This window comes from Oryctolagus cuniculus, chromosome 2 (genome assembly GCF_051225735.1).
Source record: "Oryctolagus cuniculus isolate XC-2025 breed Fujian yellow rabbit chromosome 2, ASM5122573v1, whole genome shotgun sequence".
Lineage (NCBI taxonomy): Eukaryota > Metazoa > Chordata > Mammalia > Lagomorpha > Leporidae > Oryctolagus > Oryctolagus cuniculus.
Genome location: NC_142868.1, coordinates 151,856,337 through 151,878,661, shown reverse-complemented (window position 1 = coordinate 151,878,661; position 22,325 = coordinate 151,856,337). Strand labels below are relative to the sequence as shown.

At 38.1% G+C, this 22,325-nt stretch overlaps 2 protein-coding genes across 4 annotated transcripts in view; one reads left to right on the top strand and one right to left on the bottom strand.

Annotated features, from left to right (window-relative positions):
* Positions 1 to 22,325, top strand: part of LOC149128100 (uncharacterized) — a 401,020-nt gene that overhangs the window by 261,142 nt on the left and 117,553 nt on the right. For both annotated transcript variants that reach the window (XM_089326405.1, XM_089326404.1), the window contains one exon: positions 13,654 to 13,795. In XM_089326405.1, the coding sequence (XP_089182531.1) occupies positions 13,654 to 13,795 (142 nt within the window). The remainder of the gene's footprint in view (positions 1 to 13,653; positions 13,796 to 22,325) is intronic.
* Positions 1 to 22,325, bottom strand: part of EFEMP1 (EGF-like fibulin extracellular matrix protein 1) — a 66,332-nt gene that overhangs the window by 11,916 nt on the left and 32,091 nt on the right. For both annotated transcript variants that reach the window (XM_002709858.6, XM_008254384.5), the window contains exons 5-8: positions 8,973 to 9,095; positions 5,203 to 5,322; positions 4,090 to 4,209; positions 2,689 to 2,808 (exon numbers count right to left, since the gene is read on the bottom strand). In XM_002709858.6, the coding sequence (XP_002709904.1) occupies positions 2,689 to 2,808; positions 4,090 to 4,209; positions 5,203 to 5,322; positions 8,973 to 9,095 (483 nt within the window). The remainder of the gene's footprint in view (positions 1 to 2,688; positions 2,809 to 4,089; positions 4,210 to 5,202; positions 5,323 to 8,972; positions 9,096 to 22,325) is intronic.

Sequence of the window (22,325 nt, the reverse complement as noted above, 5' to 3'; positions counted from 1 at the left end):
AGCCCATTTGGTGTGCAATGTTTTCCCAGAATTAACATTTACAGTCTCTAGTAACTCAGAAAGGGTTATAAAGATGCTCATCGTGTAATGAACGACATTTTGATTATGCTCATATCTAGTGGTTAGAGACTATTTGAATAATCATATGCATACCACAAAATCCCAGGTCATGGATATTCCTCTGAGTTAATATTCTCCTGTAAAATAATGATAAAGATTGGGTCTCCCCAATGTCTCATTTCCTTGATCTCTTCCTTTCTTGTGCTCCTCATTCTAATTCTGATTTAAAGAGGCTCTGGAGCAGTTGACTATTAGTCATTATATTTCTAAGTAAATTTAATAAAGACACCTTGAATTGTTCAGGCTTAGTCTACTAATTATTTTTACATGTTACCCAACTTTGTTTCCACAACTTCCTTTTCCAAAGGAGAAAGCCAAGGCTTAGAGAACTCGATAATTTGAATATAGTTCAGTTAGGATTTAAGTTAAGTTTTCTGGCCTCAAGTTAGGTCACTTTTTTTCTTTTTTAACTCTTTCACTGCTTTGTATAAATTAAATATATGTAGTAGCCTTTTCAGGATTGTCTACATTTTTTGTTTTACCTGACAGTCTATTTCCTGTTAAAGCAGTTTTACTATATAGAAAGCTTTTATTTAATAAATATAAATTTAATAAGTACAACTTTTGGATAATAGTGGTTATTATCCCAATACCCACATTCTTATCACCAAACCATCCCACTTCCTACTCCCTCTTCCATCCCATTCTTCATTAAGTTTCATTTTTAATTATCTTTATATACAGAATATCAACTCTACACTAAGTAAAGATGTCAACAGTTTGCACCCACACAGACACACAAAGTACAAAGTACTGTTTAAAGACTAGTTTTACCGTTAATTCTCATAATACAACACATTAAGGACAGAGGTCCTACATGGGGAGCGAGTGCACAGTGACTCCCGTTGTTGATTTAACAATTGACACTCTTATTTATGACGTCAGTGATCACCTGAGGCTCTTGTCATGAGCTGCCAAGGCTATAGAAGCCTTTTGAGTCCACAAACTCTGACCTTATTTAGACAAGGCCTTAATCGAAGTGCAAGTTCTTTTCTCCCTTCAGAGAAAGATACCTCCTTCTTTGATGGTCCGTTCTTTCCACTTGGATCTCACAGAGATCTTTCATGTAGGTCATTTTTTGTCACATGTCTTAGCTTTTCATGCCTGAGAAACTCTCATGGGCTTTTTAGCCAGATCTGATTGCTGTAAGGGCTGATTCTGAGGCCAGAGTGCTGATTAGGGCATTTGTCATTCTGAGTCTGCTGTGTGTCCCGCTTCCCATGTTGGATCGTTCTTTCCTTTTTAATTCTATCAATTATTATTAGCAGACACTTGGTCTTATTTATGTGATCTCTTTGACATTTAATCCTATCTTTATGATCAGTTATGATCATCAAAGCTGATCACTTTGACTAGTGAGATGGCATTGGTACCTGCCAACATAATGGGATTTGGAGTTCCATGGCAAGTCTGTTAAAATAGTTTTAAACTCCATATGGCATTGAAGGTAGGAGGAGAAGGGTGCATATTTTCAGGTCTTCCTGAGAGAGTTTGAAATCATATCAGTGTAGAGAACTGCCTCTGCTACTTATGTGTAGATGTGAAGATTATCTGAGAGCTGCTTTTGAAACTGGATCCAAGGCCATTAGCTTTTTCTGGATGAATAGTTTTTTCTAAAGAATTCAGAAACCCTAATTTTCATTTTAATACACATCAGGATGATTTTTCTCAGCACTTATATTGCCATCCAGTGTATCATACAGATATTTTAGAGAAATGAAACTGGCTTAAGGTATGCTAATCCACATATTAAGCTTAGATTCTAAATTCAAACTCTTGGTGAAATATTTTAATAATAGAATCTTTTCTGATAAATAGTTGGAAGATCTATCATAGAGATCATGTAGGCTATATGAAAAGAATATCAACATGTTACTAAAATTATATTTTAAGAAATAAAAGCTGTTACTTAAATTTCAAGGAAAGTCATTGTTAACACTGAATTTTTTTAAAAGATGTACTTGAAAGGCAGAGTTACAGATTAAGAGAAGGAGGGAGGGAGGGAGAGAAAGAGAGAGAGAAAGAGAGAGAGGAATCTTCAATCTGTTGGTTTTCTCCTGAAATAGTCACAATGGCTAGGGCTGGGCCAGGCTGAAGCCGGGAGCCAGGGGCTGCATCCAGGTCTTCCACATGGGCAGCAGGGGCCAAATACTTGGGCCATTTTCTACTGCTTTCTCAGGCCAGTAGTGAGGAATTGGATTGGAAGTGGAGCAGCCAGAACCACAACTGGTGCCCCTATGGAATGCAGGCATTGCAGAAGGTGGCTTAACCCAGTACACCACAACTCTGGCCTCTGAATCTTCTTTTTGTGATATATATGTATATATAATATATATTATATATATTTATATATATATAAATATATATAATATATATTATATATAATGAGATATATATACATACAAAAAGAAGATATATATATATATATCATGATGAACAGTGGAAGAAAAAGCTCAAGTTGTATATTCATAGTGGGGAAAAACAAAATTCTAAGGTAGAGAATCCTATGACTTTCTCCCTGCTCTTCTTGCTTAAAACAGAAAACATATGTGACAACAATAAGCTTACCCTGACATGTTCTACTTCTCACCACTTGGTATCCCTGCGGACACATACATGAGAACTTCCCAGGTTCATTGACACACTGATATTGACACAGGTAGCTTGAGGTTCTGCATTCATCAATGTCTGTTGAATCAGATAAGAGCAAGAACACAGAGTTGAAAAAGCTTACATGCCACTACTTTGGTAATTTCGTTTTAGATGAGCTCAAGAAAGTAAAAATATCACAAACTCCAAAACAGAAACGCAAGACTTTATCAGTGGCTCCAGGGCAGATTCTAACAATATCAGCTCATTTCCCTCTATAACTTCATAGCACAAGGAACTTTTCTCACCATCAGTTTTACTGAATCATTGCTGACGGTTTGGCTAATTCTGGACCTAACTATACCCAGCCAAATAGCCTGAATGAATTGGCTTTTGTTTGACACTTTTCACATTGGGCTCTGTAGACCCACCCAGGATGTAGATTCATGCTTGCCTTCTCAGAAATTGGGTGACTCTGCTGCTGAGTTCATCTGAGCTTTGAACTCCAAGTCCCATCCCTGTGAAAGCTTCCAGAGGTGACATCGTGGCAGGATCTGGCTTTCAAGGGGAAATAATGCTTTGCATTTCTGAATGGGAATGTCCATGTAGGTTGCTCAGAAAAGCAGAGGCAGCTGTCCAGAGCCAACCTCTTTTGGTTACAAGCTAAATGGCATGATGTGAGGCCTCTTGGCCTTTGTGGCTCTAAGTGAGGCTGATTGGAGCCATGAGGAAATCAGGGACATCAAGTGTGCATGGCAGCCCCCTCAGGGTGCCTTAAGCCTTTTGAATTACCAAGGGAAGATGCATATGAGATGGATGCTGAAGGTTATCCAGCCTGTTAAATGACCCTGTTTTCACTTGTGTGGAAAGGGAAGCCCAAGCAGTTTAAGAAACATGCTGAAGTCTCACCAGAATAAGAGTAGGAGCCAGGGCTCTTGCTTTTGATTGTTTATGATGTGCCTTCAGCTGTTCTCAAACTTAAATGGGCATACCTGTCATCCAACAGTCGTGTTAAAGGCGGATTCTGACTTTATGAAGTCTGGGTTGGGGCCTGAGATTCTGCTGATTTCTTATAGGCTCCCATGAAGTACCCATGGCTACTGCTGATCATCAGGTCACACTTGCAGACACACGATACTAGAGCACCCTTTCTAGTGATTAGACCCAGCCTACAACTGATATTTCAGTTATTTTCTTTCTTCCCCTTTCTCATGGTAATGTATTAAAATGTCATTGTTCTAGTTGAACAAATTAACTGGATCTTGGAACAGAATTTCCTTGTGTAAAAATTTGTTTTCTTTAACAGATACATAGTTAGATGAAACAACAGAAATGACACAGATTGTACTTTTATTGCATATTACTTGGAAAATATTTTACCTTCACAGTTGAGTCTGTCGCTGCTTAACTCGTATCCTTGATTACACTGACAGATGAATGAACCAAGAATGTTGTAGCATTGCTGAGCACACTGATTGCTGGCATCACATTCATTTATATCTGAAGGGAAAGGTTTTATATAGATTTATGTCTCTAAATCTATTCTTGCTGCTTTGTACCTATATCATCTGATGATAAGTAATTCCCTAGCTGAATTCTTTGCCCCGCGGAAGCTCATTGGAGAACATCCATTTGGTTTCATATTTGTTGGAACAACTTCAAATGTCTGTCATTTACTTCTTTGAGAAATACCAAAATATTTTTTTCTAGGAATATCAGTTTGATGTTTGATGAATCTTCTGAAAAGAATTTAATGCTCCTAATAAATATACATTCCTGTATCAATTTTCTTTTGTTGTTGTGTTAGATACAAAATTCCAAGTCTATAAATAATTGATATAAGACACTCATACTGATATGGTCTCTCAGCATGCTGTGGTGAAGATTTATCTGTGCTATTTATTACTTTTTAAATGGTTTCTGTTAAATTCCATTACAATTATAACATAAGCCTTTGAGACCCATACTGAGTTGTGCAATGCTCTGAGGCACTGAAATATTGGGAAAAGGCATTTTTCTTGCACTAGATTCTTTCCATGTCATGCCAATCTTATAATTGTGTGCCGTGACATTGCATTCTAAAAGAGGAGAAGCAGCATGTAAAAATCAGATGTGCTTTCAGTGGAAAGTTTATGTACTTGAACTTTCAGTAACCCCTTTGGCACCTTCAGCATTTATAGCACACACTGTTGACTAATTGGTGTATATCAATTGATCTGTAGTTTAGAAGGTTTTTCTGGACGCACCCATAGAGGAGAACTAGAAGCAACATTTAAAATGTTTTCCATTTATAGAGCTTTCCATTTACATAGCTAGCTGTGTTTTAAGAAACAGATTAGTTATAATCTTTTCAACTTCATGATTGTTTTGGGGGAAGTTGATGGAAACTAGTTCACTCAAGAACACGGAAACTGGAAATACTACACTGTGGCATGGGGTTTCTGTTTTCTGAAGACAAAAATCAGCCAGGATATTGGTTCCCCAACGGCTTACCTACACAGGTGTAGTTATTTGCGGCCAACTGAAATCCAGGACTGCACTGGCAATAAAATGAGCCTGGAGTGTTCACACATCTTTGGTGGCAATATGGAGGCACAGTGCACTCATCTATGTCTAGATTATCAGGCAAACACACACACACACAAGAGAACCAAATTATTGATTTATCATAATTCTTTGCATTCAAGTTCTAAGTGTAGCATTATCTGAAAAAAATCCTTCCAGGAAAGACCTCATTTTAAAAATAATTATTCCTCTTTCTGTTCTTCTCTTTTCCTTGAAAATTAGAGTATATATGTTTTAAATATACTTTAGTCCACATTCTGGATGTTTAGTAAGAGGACTGATCACTTGCCCCATTCAGGGATAAATATAACTACCAGGGTGGGCTGAGACTTAAAAAAAAGAAGAATCATTAAGACTATCTCAAATACATATGAGAATGTTAGTCTGGGGAGCCAAAAACTTATTTAGAATGAAAGAAGTAGAAAAGAATGGCCAAAGAATTGAGCAATGCAGTGCAAAACTAAGAGAAAGGCACTGTGGGCTGTGCTCAGCTGGTGACTTTGGCTGAGTCACTTAAATATTCAGTTCAGTATCTCATTTTTTCCCTCTGCAAAATGTGACAGTAAGACTTGCCATGTGTATCTTAGGACTTTTTGTGAGAATCAAATGAAAAAACACTGTGGAAGGAATCGGATGCTCAGCAAGTTACCTCTTGAGAGTGCCCTTCTGACACTTTGATGACGTGTTCTAGTTTGTATCCTTCTCATATAAATATTTCCAGCTATAAAATGCTCAACTGAGGACTTGCAGAGTAGGACTAGCATCTTAAAAGTATAATAAAATGTCATCATTTCATGACTCTACACTTTGTGACAACTCCAACATGGCATGTGTAATTCAAACAACAATTGTGCACGCACAGTGTAACACTATATAGTGACACTGCCTTATGATAAAACAAACAAAGCTAAACTTTGTTCTGGGCTCTTTGGGTACTTTAAATAACTAAAAGTGTGGGAGGCAATATGCTCAAGTGATGTCAGGGTAAGCTGAATCTGAGTCTTTGTTCTGGCAATTACTTATCTGGTCTTGACTTCCCTGTGTCCCTTTCCTCTTCCCTAAGTAATAAAACAACAGTATATTGGAACTATTGGGAGATGACATGACATAATGTAGGCCAAGTTCCTGGTACACAGCAGATAAAGATAAATGGAAGCTATTATAAGCAAACTGTAAAGAATATTTGCTTTAACCTGAATATTAAAATAAATGATAAGAAGGATGGTCACATGGCTTCCCCCCTTACCTCATTCAGGAGACTACCCTCCCACCCATATGGGCTTTTTTTTTTTTTTTCCTTTATGTATTCCTTTGTCCTGCTTTAGATTTCCTTGTGGCCCTTGACATTACTTGACATTGTCTTCTGTGTTTATTTGCCTTTTGTCTATCTTTCTCACTACAGATAAGATCTGCCTTCTTCCCTTGAGGTAGAGGAAGAGGGTTTTTTGTTTGTTTTTTGTCTGCTCATTGCTATATGCTTAACACATAGAATGGGGTTTGGCATAGCAGGTGCTCAATAAACATTATTTGATTGAAAGGAAATTGAATGGTAATTAAGAGCGATTTCAGCACAGTGCTTCCTAGGTCCCAGTATGATAGCCAGGTGCCAGCACTGCTAGGTAACTTGTATAAATGGCACTTCCTAATAACTTCATGATCATCAGGATTTTGTTTGTGCATTAGGATAGCCCATTATCCACAGCAGTGCCTGGCACACAGTCAATTCCCAGTGAATACCTGATGAACAAACGATTCATGTCTTCCCAGTCAGTAAACAGACATTAAGCCACTGTTATTTGCTAGCATTATGTTAGGCATGCACCTTTTCATTGATATTAAATATACAAAATTCTGCTCCACCCAGTATGGAACATAGGCATAATTGCTCTAGGGAATGAAAATATCAACAAAAGAAAAGTGTACAAGACCCAGAGGGAGTACTGTGCTACTCAAAGTGTGGCCTGCTCACTGCTGCTGGTTCATGAACTACTTGGGCCAGTCTCTAGTGAATAATTAGAGGCTGATTTGACAGTACACACCATATTTATTGTATTACAGAAGAACTGGTCTGCAACAGATTGGAAATTTACAGAAAGGATCCTTCCGTATAATTTGATGAGGAAGGAGCAACTACTTATATTTGGGCAGATCTTGGAAGGCTTCCCATGGGTGGTGACCCTGAGCTAGGATTTGATAGAATAGGAGTTTTCTAGGAAGGAACGTTCTTGTTGCTGGCAAGAACTTGTCTACACAGGCACTGAAGTATAATGCTGCATGATGTATGTGGGAACTGTAATTGGTGAGTGAGGCTGGACTGTAATATTTTTAGGAGGGAAACGTGTTGATGTAACAGAGCTGAGTGAGGGTCAGATTGAGGGGGATATTTTATTCTGTGTTGAGGAATGGGCACTTGCTTCTGTGAGTGAAGGGAGCAGCAAGGAGGACACAGGATTCTCTCCGAGTTTAAGTAGGTTCCCCCTTCTTCATCATGGAGTACTGTGACCATACGTTCCTTTCTCTTTGGTGCACCTGACAGTAGGTTGGGTTAGTCCTTTTTTGCTTGCTTCTCATGTCTTCAAATGTTTATTTTCCTAACACAGTTGTAAAAGGTTGCTGTTGGTGGAATCTTCTGCGTATTTTCCTGCTCAATCAGGGCTTCAATCACTGCAGAGCCTGAACCCCTCCCTCGGAGGCTGGACACCACCAGCAGCATCAGGGCATAGCCCATGAGAGGCAGAACTGGGCCAGGCCCAAAGGAGCTCAGTGCTGACAGCCTCACGGCAGCTGCTCATATTCTGAGACAAAAACTGATGCTAGCTGCCTCGCCCTGCTCCTAATCTCCTGGTCCTAAAAGAAAACAAGGTCTCTTCAGGGCTCTGTGGTATGGACCTAAATGGCCAGGGGAGTCCATTGCTGAGCTTCATGCCTAGTGCTGGGCCCCATGATTGAGCGCAGAATGCTGCTTCTATTCCACTGTTTGCCAGTTGATCTTCTCACGCTGGCAAATTGTTCTTCCAGTTATTCACCCACCATGTACTGAGCACTCTTCTGGGCCTGGGGAGACAGCAGTGACTCTAACCAGCCATGTCCCTGCCCTCAGGGTGCTCACACTCTCAGACCTTCAAGTCAAGAACGTGCTCCTTGTATCCTACATAGCTCTGCAACATCAAGAGCCTTTGGTATTTTTCTACTAACTCACTGCTGACGACAGCCCATAGCCATATGGCCAGGGCCATTTGCTGCTTCACATGTGAACTCCTAAGGTGGAGACTAGCACTATTTTCAAAGACAAATGAGTAAGATGAGACACTCAGAATTTAAGAAATTTGCCCAGGTCCTCAAAATGAGTTAACTGGAGCTGGAATTTGAACCTCACTATTGCCTTACATGCTATGCTATGCTCTGTGATAGTGAATGAAGCCCATGTCCCCAGTGTGTTGGTGTTATGGCCTCAATTATTTTCTCATTCACACTCCAGATTTCTGCTTTTGGTCTGACATGTAACCAACACTTTTATATTCAGAATAGTTCAACTCTTACAGTTGCTTCGTTCTTGTTGATGTAGAAAAGAGATTGGTAGTCAATGAATGAGTAAGTTCGCATTCTTAAAAGAGGTAAGTGCTATGATTTGAATGCCCAAAGCTTAAGCAATTCACATGCTAGAGACAGGTCTTTGCTCACCCAGCTGTGGCACTTACCTACACACTGCTCTCCTCGCTTCTGATACCCTGGAGGGCACTGACAGGCAAAGGAGCCCCGGATGTTGACGCACACTTGGTCTGCCCTGCAGTTGTGTGTGCCTGTGGCACACTCATCTATGTCTGTTAAGGACATGCAACACAAAAAGATGAGTCAGTTGTGAAGATGTCAGTAGTTCCTCCATTTTGCCATTATACATTTCTTAAACTGTATTTTTTCCTTTACTCTTTTTTTAAAGATTTATTTATTTGAAAGGTAGAGTTACAGAGGGGCAGAGGCAGAGAAAGAAAGGGAGAGAGAGGTCTTTCATCTGCTGGTACACTCCCCGGATGGCTGCAACGGCCAGAGCTGTGCCAGTCTGAAGCCAGGAGCCAGGATCTTCTTCCTGCACATGGATGCAGGGGCCCAAGGACTTGGGTCATCTACTAATGCTTTCCCAGCAGACAGCTGGATCGGAAGTGGAGCAGCCAGGACATGAAGTGGCACCCATATTACCCACTATGCCACAGTGTCAGCCCTATCCCTTTACTCCTTTTTTAAAAAAATTATTTACTTATTTGAAAGGCAGAGTTGGAGATAGAGAGAAAAGTCTTCAATCCACTGGTTCTCTTCCCAAATGGCTATGGCTGGAACTGAGCTGATGTGAAGCCAGGACCCAGGAGCTTCCTCCAGGCCTCCCACATGGGTGCAGGGGCCCAAGGACCTGGGCCATCTTCTACTGCTTTCCCAGGCAATTGTAGAAAGCTGGATCAGAAGTGAAGAACCAGGACCTGAACTGGCGCTGCAGGCAGCGGCTTTACCTGCTATACCACAGCGCCGGGCCCCGTATCTCTTTACTCTTAAAACCTTTCTATGTAGCATTGTTACAGTGGCAATGTTTAAAATACAAATGATTTTAGGGTTCAGAAAACAATTTCATAGAGATCAATGTATACCACTCAGGTTGGACAAATGCTGACCTTTTGCCTTGCTTCTCTCAATTCACTTTGTTAATAAAAGCATTTCAGACACAGATAATACCTCCCTCCACTGTCATACCTCATTCTCTTAGGTACTGATCCTTTCCTGCAATGTTTTACATTTCTATTATACAGGGATGCACCCATTAGAATATACAATATTGTTTTATGTATTTTAAAATTTATGTTGTATAATACTAGTTTTCCACCCAACATATTGCATTTGGGATAATTTCTATTGATAAATTTAAAACTATTCTCAATACCTAGGTTTATTAAACCTTTAACATTCTATATTTCCTGTTTTCTTAAATGATAAGGTAACATATTTGTATAAATCTTACATTGTACATTCGAAATGCAAAAGATTCAATGTGATCATATTCTTTCAGGAGAGAGAGCTGGTGTACTTTATTTTATTTATTTTATTTTTTAAGGGAAAGAGTTTATTGGGGGAAACCTGAAAGGCCAGAGGGAAGGGGCAAAGAAGAAAAAAGAGAGAGAAGGAGAGTGTAAGAGAGACAGAGACAGAGGTCAGGAGACAGAGAGGAAGAGAGAGAGCCATGTGGTAAGGAACCAGCTGGTGTAGTTTAAAAGACACATTTTCCCAAAGCATTTTGCTTCTGGGAATAGTTTACAAAATGTGCCTTAAGGAATTGGCAGCTTTCAGTTCTAGAAAAGTAGGAAAAGCCAATTTAAAACAAAATAAAAAAGTTACAAGTAACTTCTTTGGTTGAGACCAAAATGTGATATGAATTTGTGTATGTACATTCACATTTATAGTAATTTACAAGTGAAATTAAATTTTTCCACACTTATATCACCTTTGCATTCATTGAAATCCTTCATATTGTGAAATTAAATAGGACAAATGAAAGATTACACAATTTTGGCATTCTTCCAACAAATGAAGACTGAATTCATTAAAAAATTCACAAGACTAGGGAGTAGGTGTTCATTTTAGTGGTTAATGTGACCGTGTCCCACTCTGGATTGTCTGGGTCCCCTTCCTGACTTGCTTCTGATTCCAGCTTCCTGCCAGTGCAGACCCTGGGGACAGTGGTGATACCTTAAGTAATTCAGTTCCTGCTGCCCACTTGGTAGAACTAGATTATGATCCTGGCTTCCGGCTTTGGCCCCGGCCCAGCTCTATCTGTTGTGAGCATTGGGGAGTGAACTAGCATATGGGAACTCTGTCTTACTTTTCAAATAAATCAAATATCATAAAATTTTAAAAAATCATAAAACTTGTAGTTTGTATGACAAATTTTGCATAAAAACTGAGACAGACTAGGGTCTCTTAAATAATTATTGTGATATATCCAAGGTGGTGCTTTGGAAGAAACAGAGGCCCAAGATTCAATTAAAAAAAAAAAAATGATCTGGGGCCAGCGCTGTGGCTCACTTGGTTAATCCTCCACCTGCAGCACCAGCATCCCATACGGGCACCAGGTTCTAGTCCCAGTTGCTCCTCTTCCAGACCAGCTCTCTGCTGTGGCCTGGGAAGGCAGTGGAGGATGGCCCAAGTGCTTGGGCCCCTGCACCCTCACGGCAGACTAGGAAGAAGCACCTGGCTCCTGGCTTCGGATTGGTGCAGCGCTGGCCGTCGTGACCATTTTGGGGGTGAACCAATGGAAGGAAGACCTTTCTGTCTGTCTGTCTCTCTCTCACTGTCTAACTCTGCCTGTTAAATAAAAAAAAAATTTTTTAATAAAAAATAAAAAAAAGTTCCATCAGTATAATTAGAATTTTCTCAATTTCTGGCTTTCCTTTAAAGGACCCTGGTGTTGTTTGCCTTTCATTTTTCTTTATTTTCAGGGAGAATTACTGTACTTACATTACACAAGTTTCCAATGTAGGAAGCTCAGTTTGTAAGAGGGTTATCCTCAGATACTGGCTTCACTTAGATGGGTGTGGAAATTGAGATTCTACCCTTAAGAAAGAGGGAGGGATGATGAAAAATATTTGAATGATGTACAGCTGTCTAATGGATAATAACCTATAAAAACATCTATTTACATAAGCCTTAGAGCTTTGTTTTAAAGTTTGGGCTAAGGTTTTTTTTTTTTTAATTTATTATTACCATTATTGCTCTCATTATTTTCAAGTCAATGATTATAAATTGTCCTTTTTAGGTACTACTTAAATACAATGGTGCAATAATCTTGCTTTGAAGCAATCTGCTTTTTTTGTGTCTTTCCTCATTTTTTCACATGCACTTGACGAAAACCTTTCTACTGGGGTTTCTTCAGAGCTTTCTGACTCGCTAATGCAGAAATGACAGCCGAATTCCTATTGTTTTATGTCAAGAACTTTTGCCAGCATTTGCAGTGATAACAGCCCTGAGAGATACGGCAATGTTAGATTCAGATGTGGCAAGTTTCCCTAGTACATCCTGGCAGAAGATCAAGGACGCTGCATTTTCTAAGGGAGGCCTCAGCAGTGACTGAGTCTTTTCTTTCTGAGACATCTCTTTGCAAACTGCCTCCACCCATCACATTCCTGATGTCCTACAATTTCCTTCCTACTTTCTTGTTAATTTCTAAGGCTCTTTGATAAACAAGCCAATCTTTCTAGTGGAACTAATATGTCATTAAATAGTTTTGTTAAAAATTATTTTTTTATTTGATAAAGACAGAGAAAGGGATCTTTTATCCATTGGTTCATTCCCCAAATGCCCACAAACAGCTGGGGCTGAGCCAGGCTGAAGCCAGGAGACTTTAACTTAATCCTGATCATCCGCATGGGTGGTAGAAACAGAATTACTTGATCTGTCCTCTTAGGGTCTGCATTAGCAGGAAGCTGAAGTCAAGAGCCAGAGCCAGGTTTTGAATCTAGTAATTTGCATTTGGGACATGGGTGTCTTAATTAGCATCCTACCCACAAGGCAAATTCCTGCCTATATTAAATAGGTTTTATATGAAAACCCATGCTGTACTTTCTTAAAAACCAGATCTGCTTACCTTCTGAGATGGATTATTAAATAAAAATATTAACTGAGTTTAAGTAATTTAGTAAAAACAAACAAAAAGCCCAATAAAATACTCTCTTCTGCATGGCTACTATATTCTTTTCCTTTGTTTATCTAAAAAACAAACAAGGCTGCAACAGTACTAGCTTCATCTAGGATCAACTGGTAATTATACTTTCTACTTACCTGTATTCATAAACTCATTAAACAAATAATTTCTGTGACCAGGAAGCAGCTATTAAGCACACTTCCACTTGTGGCTATTGTGACTATAGTTTAGGATATTTCTCCTCTTAATTGCTTTTAACAGATTATAACAATGAAGGCTATCTGTATACTAAGATAATCGAAAATGAATCTTGATGTGAATGGAAGGGGAGAGGGAGTGGGAAAGGGGAGGGTGGTGGGTGGGAGGGACGGTATGGGGGGGAAAGCCATTGTAACCCATGAGACGTACTTTGGAAATTTATATTCATTAAATAAAAGATAAAAAAAAATAAAAATAAAAAAAAATAAAAAACTCGAAAAAAAAAAAAAACAATGAAGGCTATAGATAGGCTGCATTTCTTTGAATTATCTTCAATTATTATGTACATTTATTTGCATAATACAATTTTATTATTTTAAAAATTATACTTTGAGACTCTTGTTGCTTATTTACACATATATACAAAGTCACATAAAATCACTTGTACATTGTTAAACTGTTTCATGTTTGTTTCTACTTGTATGCATTTCTATTCATTTTAGATGTCAGAAAGTTCAGTGCCAAGTGGAAATCACAGCCACATCAGACACTCAAACCAGAATGCCCATCCCTGTGTGGATGCTCCAGAAATCCTGGCTCACCCCAGGAGTATTTATGCAACCCCAACTCCTCCTGCCTCATCAGGTAAACCTTCATCATGTAAAAGAAAAATCAGTTTCATGCATTGAGGTGGGAGACTTCTGCACTGGCAAAAACAATGCTTTACTTGTAAGGAAAACACTACTCAGGCCAACTATGATTTTCCCGATAATCTAGGGCAAAAAACTCCAGTGAAAGAAGTCTGTTGTTGTTGTTAATTCTTTGTAATTTGTTCAGCAGGCAGTTAACATATTCTCTGGTCCTTGGACTTAAGCTCTATGAGGGTGGGGTCTATGTGGTAGTCTTTTCTGCATTACCGGTGCCTATGTGTGTGAAACATGGTGGGCTTTCAGTAAATATTTGCTCAGTAAATAGGTGAATAAATCATTACTCTTTGCTGAGAGAGGTGCCTGGAGTTTAAGGAAAATAGGTTTACTGTTTTATCACAGGGACTAGAAACATATAGGCAGAGTCATGGCAAGATCTGAGAAAACACAGCAGCACAAGGTCAGTAGTGGAAAATGATTAAAGTTGTTGAGTGCAGAGTCAAGAAGCTATGGGGAATAAAGCAGCATGGGAGGTGGGTGGCCATGGAGGGCTTGCCAGAGGAGGTGGGTTCTGAGCTGCATTTTGAAGAAGGTGAGATATATGGATTTTCAGGAAAAGAGGCTGTTTCTAGGCAGGAGGCAGTCGCATTAGAATACACGATACAAGACAAAAGCAGCTTGCAAGAGAAGGGTGACAGGCAGATGAAGTCAGCAAGGATGGAGGGCCTGTGTGTGAAGAGCGTGCTGCAATGTAAGATTGGAGGTGCTCATAGAGTGGTGGTTCAAATCACGAGCAACACGCAGGGCCTTAAAGGTGGGATTAGAGAGTTTGGATTGAAAACTAGAGCGAGCAGCTCTGAACACTGTGGTCACAGCCTAATGTTAACATCACCAAAGAACAAAATAATAGAATGTGCTTCCTAAAATATCACAACACATTTCTCCATTCTAATAGAAAGAATAGCTAATGGCAATATTTGGTGATTCCCTCATTTTTCAAAAATGTGGCCGTGCTCTCCCTCCTAGTGATTTATACTATTGCAGGTCCCTCTTTTGCTGACATTGGCAGTGTAAATTGCTTTAAATAATCCAGTCTAATCTTTGCTCAGTTCTCACTTCTCACCTCTTTATCATGCTGACCTCAAGTCTATGGAAGCACATAATGGACTTTTCTCTCAGAACTGATGGAGGCAATGATATGCACATCTCTGTGCTGTCTGTTAAGTGCTTAGGCCCTCATTCTCTGTTTTTGGCTCCTTCCCTTCAGTCTGACTCACATTTCCCCAAACCCCTGACTCATGCTGCTTTCTCTCTCTTATGCAACATTTTAATCTCTGTAATGTTCTTTCCATAATTTGATAACTTACCACGACATGGAGTCACTTCAGTGTGTTTTCATGGACAAAAATTATCTGCACCTTGAATGCTCTTGAGTACCATTTTGACTTTTCTAATTGGTGCTTGCTTTCAATTTAAGAAAAAATTCAGAACTACTTTTGCATGAGTCAGGTCAATTAGTGATAAGGATGCACTGAAATAGGACGGGGAGGACTGGACTTATTTTGCTTTTGTCACTGCCTATGTATGCGATCTAGGCCATGGTGTCGATGGAACTTTTTTGATAAAAGGACTCACTGTGTGAAGATCTGTGGTAATTGGAAGTATTCATATTGTTTTTCAGTATAATCCTGGAAGGTAGGAACTAACAGCATCGAGCTGAGGGTACTGTTGTTTTACTACTGCCTCACCCAAGCATGGCTATTGATAATTAGAATCTGAGAAATCAAGATATCACATTACTTGGATCGAAATCTGAGTAAGAAGAAAGTATTTAATATATAGCTTCACACACAAATTGGTTAAAATCCTTCAATTAATTGGTATGAAAGCAGATCAATGTTTAGCAACATGAATAGATCTATTATTTGATTAGGAACACAGATTTACAAAGGCTCTGATAATATCTCTGGAATATGTGATCACATCATTCACAATTTACAGATAAGGAAGGAGAATGTCCCTGAAATGTAGACTCGATGAGCTGACTTGCCCAAGATCACACAGAGCAAAGATTTAAAACAAAGATTTCCACGTTGATACTTCCGTATAGGTCATCATAAGGACTTACTGCCTAGGAGTTAGGATAACAGGTTTTTACAATAGTTGCACATATTTTCAATTTTTCTTAGCATTAAAGAGAGGATTGTTAATTTACAACAACTTGATTTTTCTCTTGCATCTTTCTTCGGCTTAAAATAACATTCACAGCACTCCAAGTTTTCTGTTTCCCTCTTCAGTCTTTAGCCAATTATCAACAATTTTTGTCAAAGACTTTCTGGTTCCCTTGCTGCTTCCTTCATAGTACTGGAATCAGATTTATCTGGGCCAAAAGCCCAGTTCTAGTTAGCTTTTCACCCTTCTGAAATTATCAGCTAGAATTCACCCAAGCTAAGCAGTTCTAGCAGAGAAAATAAATACTGATATTAAGTAACAAAAGAGAACTGTCTTCATCGATAGCCAGCAGTAGATTTATAGTTCTAGATTCTTATCAGTTCTGGCAAAACAGATTGTTAATAATTTAGTGTGCTTTAAATGATAAACAAAAATATCACCAAAATCAACAAATATCAGCGTCCATGATAGTTCCTTTCTTTGTTTCAGAAAGTAGTGAAATCAAGTGTCCTGGAAGTCATTGGCATTGCACTGTGTTGTCAGAACTTTGCAATGTTTTATTCCCATATGGAAAAATCATGCTACATATAGTTGGAGGTTGATTTTGGAGCGATGCTGATGGATTTGCATTGCAAATGAATCCCTTCTCACCTAGTTTCCTGTGCAGATCAGAGTGTTCATTTGCAAGATGGTTAGGTGTGGTTAGACATAAAGTTCATGAACTTGGGGAAGAAAACCTGCTGGTGCATATGAATGATCCATCTGTGACTCATAAGCACTACACGCAAACCAAAGGAACCAATCAGTCATGGGCTGAAACAGAAGACCCAGCAAAGAGACAAAGGCTTTAATTCTCATTCTTCAACTCTTTTTGTATCCTGGCAAAGTGGGCCGGTTTCTTTCAAAATCTTAAGGATTTATTTTCTACTGACAGGTGATTGTTAATTGTCAAGAAGTATTTTCTGCACTTCTGTGAATGTGTGATACCCAGATAAACTCTTTTTTTTCTTCTTAAATTATCTATTTTTAATGTTTGGGGGCAAATGACTTTGGCATTTGTTGGCATTTGAGGATATCAATTTTTAAAATTTAGCCCCCATGTACAAGGAAGAACATGCAGTATCTGTCTTTCTGTCTGGCTTATTTTGCTCATTTCCTCCAGATACATCCATTTTGATGCAAATGGCAGAATTTCATTCTGTTTTATAGTTGAGTAGTATTCCATTGTGTATACATCCCACACTTTCTTTATCCATTCCAATTATCAATCTTTGACTGTATGACTGTATCAGTCTTTGCTCCAGATGGTTCAAGTTCAGTCTAAGAGTAAAGAACTTCTGTGTGTAGGTTCAAGCCCATTCTAAATAGCCTGGGGCCTTTGGAGGAATTATGATTCCATGCTATTGTGGAACGCCTTTGCAATGACATTTCAGTTGTTTTCCTGGTTCCCCAGTACTTCACTTCACTTTCCCCCCATCCTGCACTTCCCTGGCTCCCCAGATCAAACCCTGAAGAGTGGTAAACTGAATTCAGACTAACTACATTCAGCTGAGTCCATCATGCCCTGCCTGAGCCCTATGATTTGATTCTTGGCCTCCCTCCCTGAGGCCTTTACAGCCAGATTAGTCAGTCTCCTTTGCTCAAAGCACACACATTCCTGGCTTACTCCTTTGGGCTAATCATCACTTGAGGGTGCATAAGCCCCTGGCTATGGAAATGCCAATTATAACAAGCATGGCTTGGCGACCTCTTAATTATATGAAACCAATTATATTATACTTGTTGTTCATTCAACAATAAGCAGCTTTTGTGCCCACCAAATTGAGATATACTACTCCATTTTGTGAGTGTAACTTAGCAATATTTCTCCAACTCATTAACTGCCCAGAGCTTTTTCAATAAAGTGCATCTTTGTGCTTCTTGCTTTCAAAGCATGTTACATTCCTGTGTGTATTTTCCTGCCCATTTCATTACATCTTACTACAATATTTCTGTTGTTTTAAAAATTTAATTTACTTGAGAGGGAGGGAGAAAAAGAGGAGAAACAGACAAGCAGAGTTCCCATCTGGTGGCTCACCACTCAAATGCTCCAGTATCTGGGTCTGGGTCAGGCTAAAGCTGCCATCTGGGAATTCAGTCTAGGTCTCCCACATGAGTAGCATAGATCCAACTACTTAAACCATTACTGCTGCCTCTCAGGATGAAAATTAGCAGGAAGCTGGAATTGGAAGCAGAACTGAGACTCACACCCAGGTACTTTGATATGGGATGCAGGCAACCCAAATGGCAATTTAACTGCTAGGCCAAATGCCAATCCCTTACTTAAAATATTTTTCCACAATGTTTCCCCATTTTTGTTTTCTGAATTCTAAATGGAGAAGAGTGATATGATGAAGTTCTGAATTCTTTTTTCTTTTCCATTCAAAATTTCAGCACAATGAAGAGCAATGAGAAGAATAAATATGTGGGTAAATTTTAATGAATATGGATTATAAAATAGTAAAAGTAAAGTATTTAAAGATTTATAAAGTATTTGAAATAAAATTCATGTGAATAATAGCATATAGGTTGGCAAGAGGCTAAAATGGATTTTAAGTATTTTAAGGCCCTTGCACTGTCTAATAAGAATTAAAATTTCTTTTTTAGGTTTTTATAAGTCATGGAAATACATTCAGGTAGTCTGTAGGGAGAACACTAAAGGAGCATAAAAGAAGATAAAACTACAAAGCTAATGGAGGGGAAAATGGAATCATAGGAAATACTCCATTAATTTAGAGAGAAGGCAACATTGGAAAGAAGAGGAAATAAAAGGTTCTGGACAAATGGAAGGCAACTGTTTGAATGGATATTGTAATTTTAGTATTAGACAAAATTGAGGTTAAGGGAGAAAGATTAATAGAGAATAGAAATACTACATAATAATAAATGTTTCAGTTCATCAGGAAAATGCAGAAATTCTATATTTAAATGTATTTAATCACATAGCCTCAGTATAAAGCAGAAATAGATAAAACCAAAGGAAAAATAGACAAACATAAGATTTTTAACACACCTCTCCCAGCAACTGAAAGAGTAAGCATTCATTTTCAGAAGTGAACAGAAAATATAAATAATATGATTAAAAACTTTGGACTAGGTAGGCATTTGGTGCAGCATTTAAGTGGCCACTTAGGATGCCTGTATTCCATATTGGCCTTGGTCCAAATCTTGGCTTGCTTCATGCTAATGTGCCCTCTGGAAAACAGTAGATGATATCTCAAGTACTTGGGTTCCTTACCCACATGGGAGACCCATACTGAATTCTCAGCTTTTGGCTTAACCCTGGCCCAGTAATGGACATTACAGCATTTATGGAATAAATCAGTGGATGGGGATCTTTTTCTCTCTTTTAAATAAATTTTAAAAAATTATAAATTAAAACTTTGAACTAATCAACATATACAGAATATATAAACCTTTTTAGATATTGAGGGAACATTAAAAGAAAATGGCTCTATGCTAACCTTAAGGTAAGTCAAAATAAATATCAAAGAATTGCATACAGATTTATGCTCTTTAACAATAATGAAATAAGAGAAACAACGATAGTGAAAACAGCTATAAAACTAAAAAAACTCTTCTTTTAGAAAAGAGGGCAACATTTTGACCCATGGTTTAAATAACATAATAAAATTTGAGAATGTCAAACTGAATGAAAATTGAAATATTACATGTTGAAATTAGTAGGAAAAAATGCCAGTCCATAGGAAGACCTATAGTCCCTCCCTGCCTGCACACATCATACTTATCTTTTCCCTTGGGCTCAGCAGAGAAGAAAATGCAAATGAGATCTGTATTTGAGATAGTGTGAGAGTGGATTTTAGTAATGTAAAAGGCTGCTTGGAGAAGAAAATGATCTGGACCCCATTCTTACAAAAGGCAAACTAGAACAAGTGGCTAGGAATTCAAGGAAGGTAGACTGTAGTTCACTCCAAGAAAAAAAAATGTGTGATGTTTTAATGTATTAGAAGATAATGAATTTCTATCACTGAAAATGTGCAAATAGTGTAATGTGGATCCTAGCAATGGGTGGAGAATTTGGTTAATCATCTGGGTTTAAATATGTTAAGGGCCTGCATGTAAACACAGCAGTGTTGATGATTTTTAAATCTGGACATTGGGTGTTCAATGTTCACTGTACTGTAAATCAACTTTTTTCTAAGTTTGATAATAAAAAATAAATATATAGAAAATTGTGGGGATTCAATAAGATTGAAATGTCTGTATTTTCTCTCACTTGACACATAGAGAACATGCACACATATATAGTATAGTGGTGAGGTTAACTTTTATAGATTTATAATTTATCCACTAACATCTGAAAAACTGGCTTGATGATGAAGTATAGCAAGAATAAATCTTAAGTGGCTAATCATTCCTTCCCTCTTCCTTGAGTAGGGAAGCTGTTAAGAAATCTTTGTTCTGTCTTAGGGATTTCTCAGGGAGGAAAACTCCACAGTCTTTATCATGTTAAATAATCAAATTATTCAATGATCAAAATGTTACATGAGAATAACTACGTGCTTGTGCCCAAATCTTCCATATACCATAAAACTGATATTTAATTCCTTGATTTTGCACCAAATTAACGCTACAGTCAAGTTTTCCTCCAGATTATACAGGCAGTATATGCATATTTGAGTAACTTACTGATAAATTGTGTTGATGTAGGCTGTAGGATTTACCCTTCTCTACTTCTGCATAAACTTGTTTCAGTGTAGAGAAACTACAGTATTGAAATCACCCCTCAGTATTCATTCAAGGTGTGGTGAAAGGTCATAGGAGACAAAAGAAAACACTGTTCAGGAAGACTACTGACCTTTTGAGTGAATTCTAAAGACTTTTCAAAGCTAGCACCGAGAAAGTAGTCTTTGTACTTTTAACCTAGGCTGGTGTATTTTATTTTACATTTCCTTTGTGGGGGAAAATAAGTTTGGACTTTGTATTCTCTGAGGTCTCTTTCAGTTTTAGGAATCTGAAATAATGGTTACTTCCATGTGTTCCTTAATGCTGTTTTGAAAGCCTCCATTTTATAGCTCTGATCTCTTCTTGTCTCTTTAACTAGAAATCTGAATAACATGTTCTTGCTCTTTGGGGTCCCTAGTCATAGGTCTCTATTTCTTCTTCCCTCGTATTTCATTATTCAGCAGTGACTTCTCCCTCTCTCCAACATGTAGGATCAAAGGAGAGTCTAAGAATGGATTCATCTTTCTGGATGAGATCAAATGGCTCTGTTTGCATAGTGGGATGAATAGAAGTTCTCTTCAATGTTCAAATGCACTACTGTATACCTGTAAAGTTACACACTTGTCAGGAATTTTGAGAAGCTTAATGTCTGTTTGGCAGTGTAAACTCGGGGGAAAAAAAAACCTCATGGGGAAACATGCTCTGTTCATGGTTTCTATTTCAGTAGAGAACAAAGGCAAATGGACCCATGCCAGTTATGAAGTTGATGTGTTAAAGGTAGATGCCAAACTAAGTTAGAGTTTGAATTTCTTGGCATGAATGAATACAGATGAAAAACCCCATCACATTCTTAGATATGTTATATATACTTAAAACAGTTACCAAGTGCAGCACATCCATGGAGTCAATCATAGTACAACTTTTCTTTTTGGAAGAAAATTGAAAAATTGATCAATTTATATTGTTAATTAAAAAATTAGTCTGGGCTTATTTTTTCTAAAGAAATGTACTAATTTGTTTATGGAAACCTTTAAATGAAAACCTTGGCTTCAGGCACAGGTGTGGTTACTGTGGATGACTGGAGACTGCCAGGTGAGTATAAGGAGGCTCCCTGTCAGGCATCTTCAATTACAGATCTCTTTTTATGATTTTCAGAATTAGGGGAATCATGATATTCTCTCACCATTAGTATTCTTAGGGTCTAATTGTTTTACTTAAGATTTTATCTTTCTTGCTAGCCTTATTGATACCAAGAATTAAACGTTTATATATAATTTATTTTACCAAGATTTAGAGTTTAAGGGGGGGACCTGTTGATCTTTTCAGAAAGTCTGAGGCCTATGGAATAAAATTTTTTCTTATGTAGCTCACTGACAGAAATATGATTGAGACAGGAGAGTGGGTAAGATTATGATTTTTAGAGTCAAATCTAAGTTAAATCCAAATAACCTCACATTTTAGTTATGTGTCCTGGTAAGTTATTTAATCTTTCCAAGCCTCAACACTGAATCTATCAAGTAGGGATAATACCAATTTCACAATGTTGTGAGATTACCTGCAATTATATGTCCCCCAAATGGTACCTGGTCCATAGCCAAGTGCTCAGTAAATTGTACTTAACAATGTGAAAA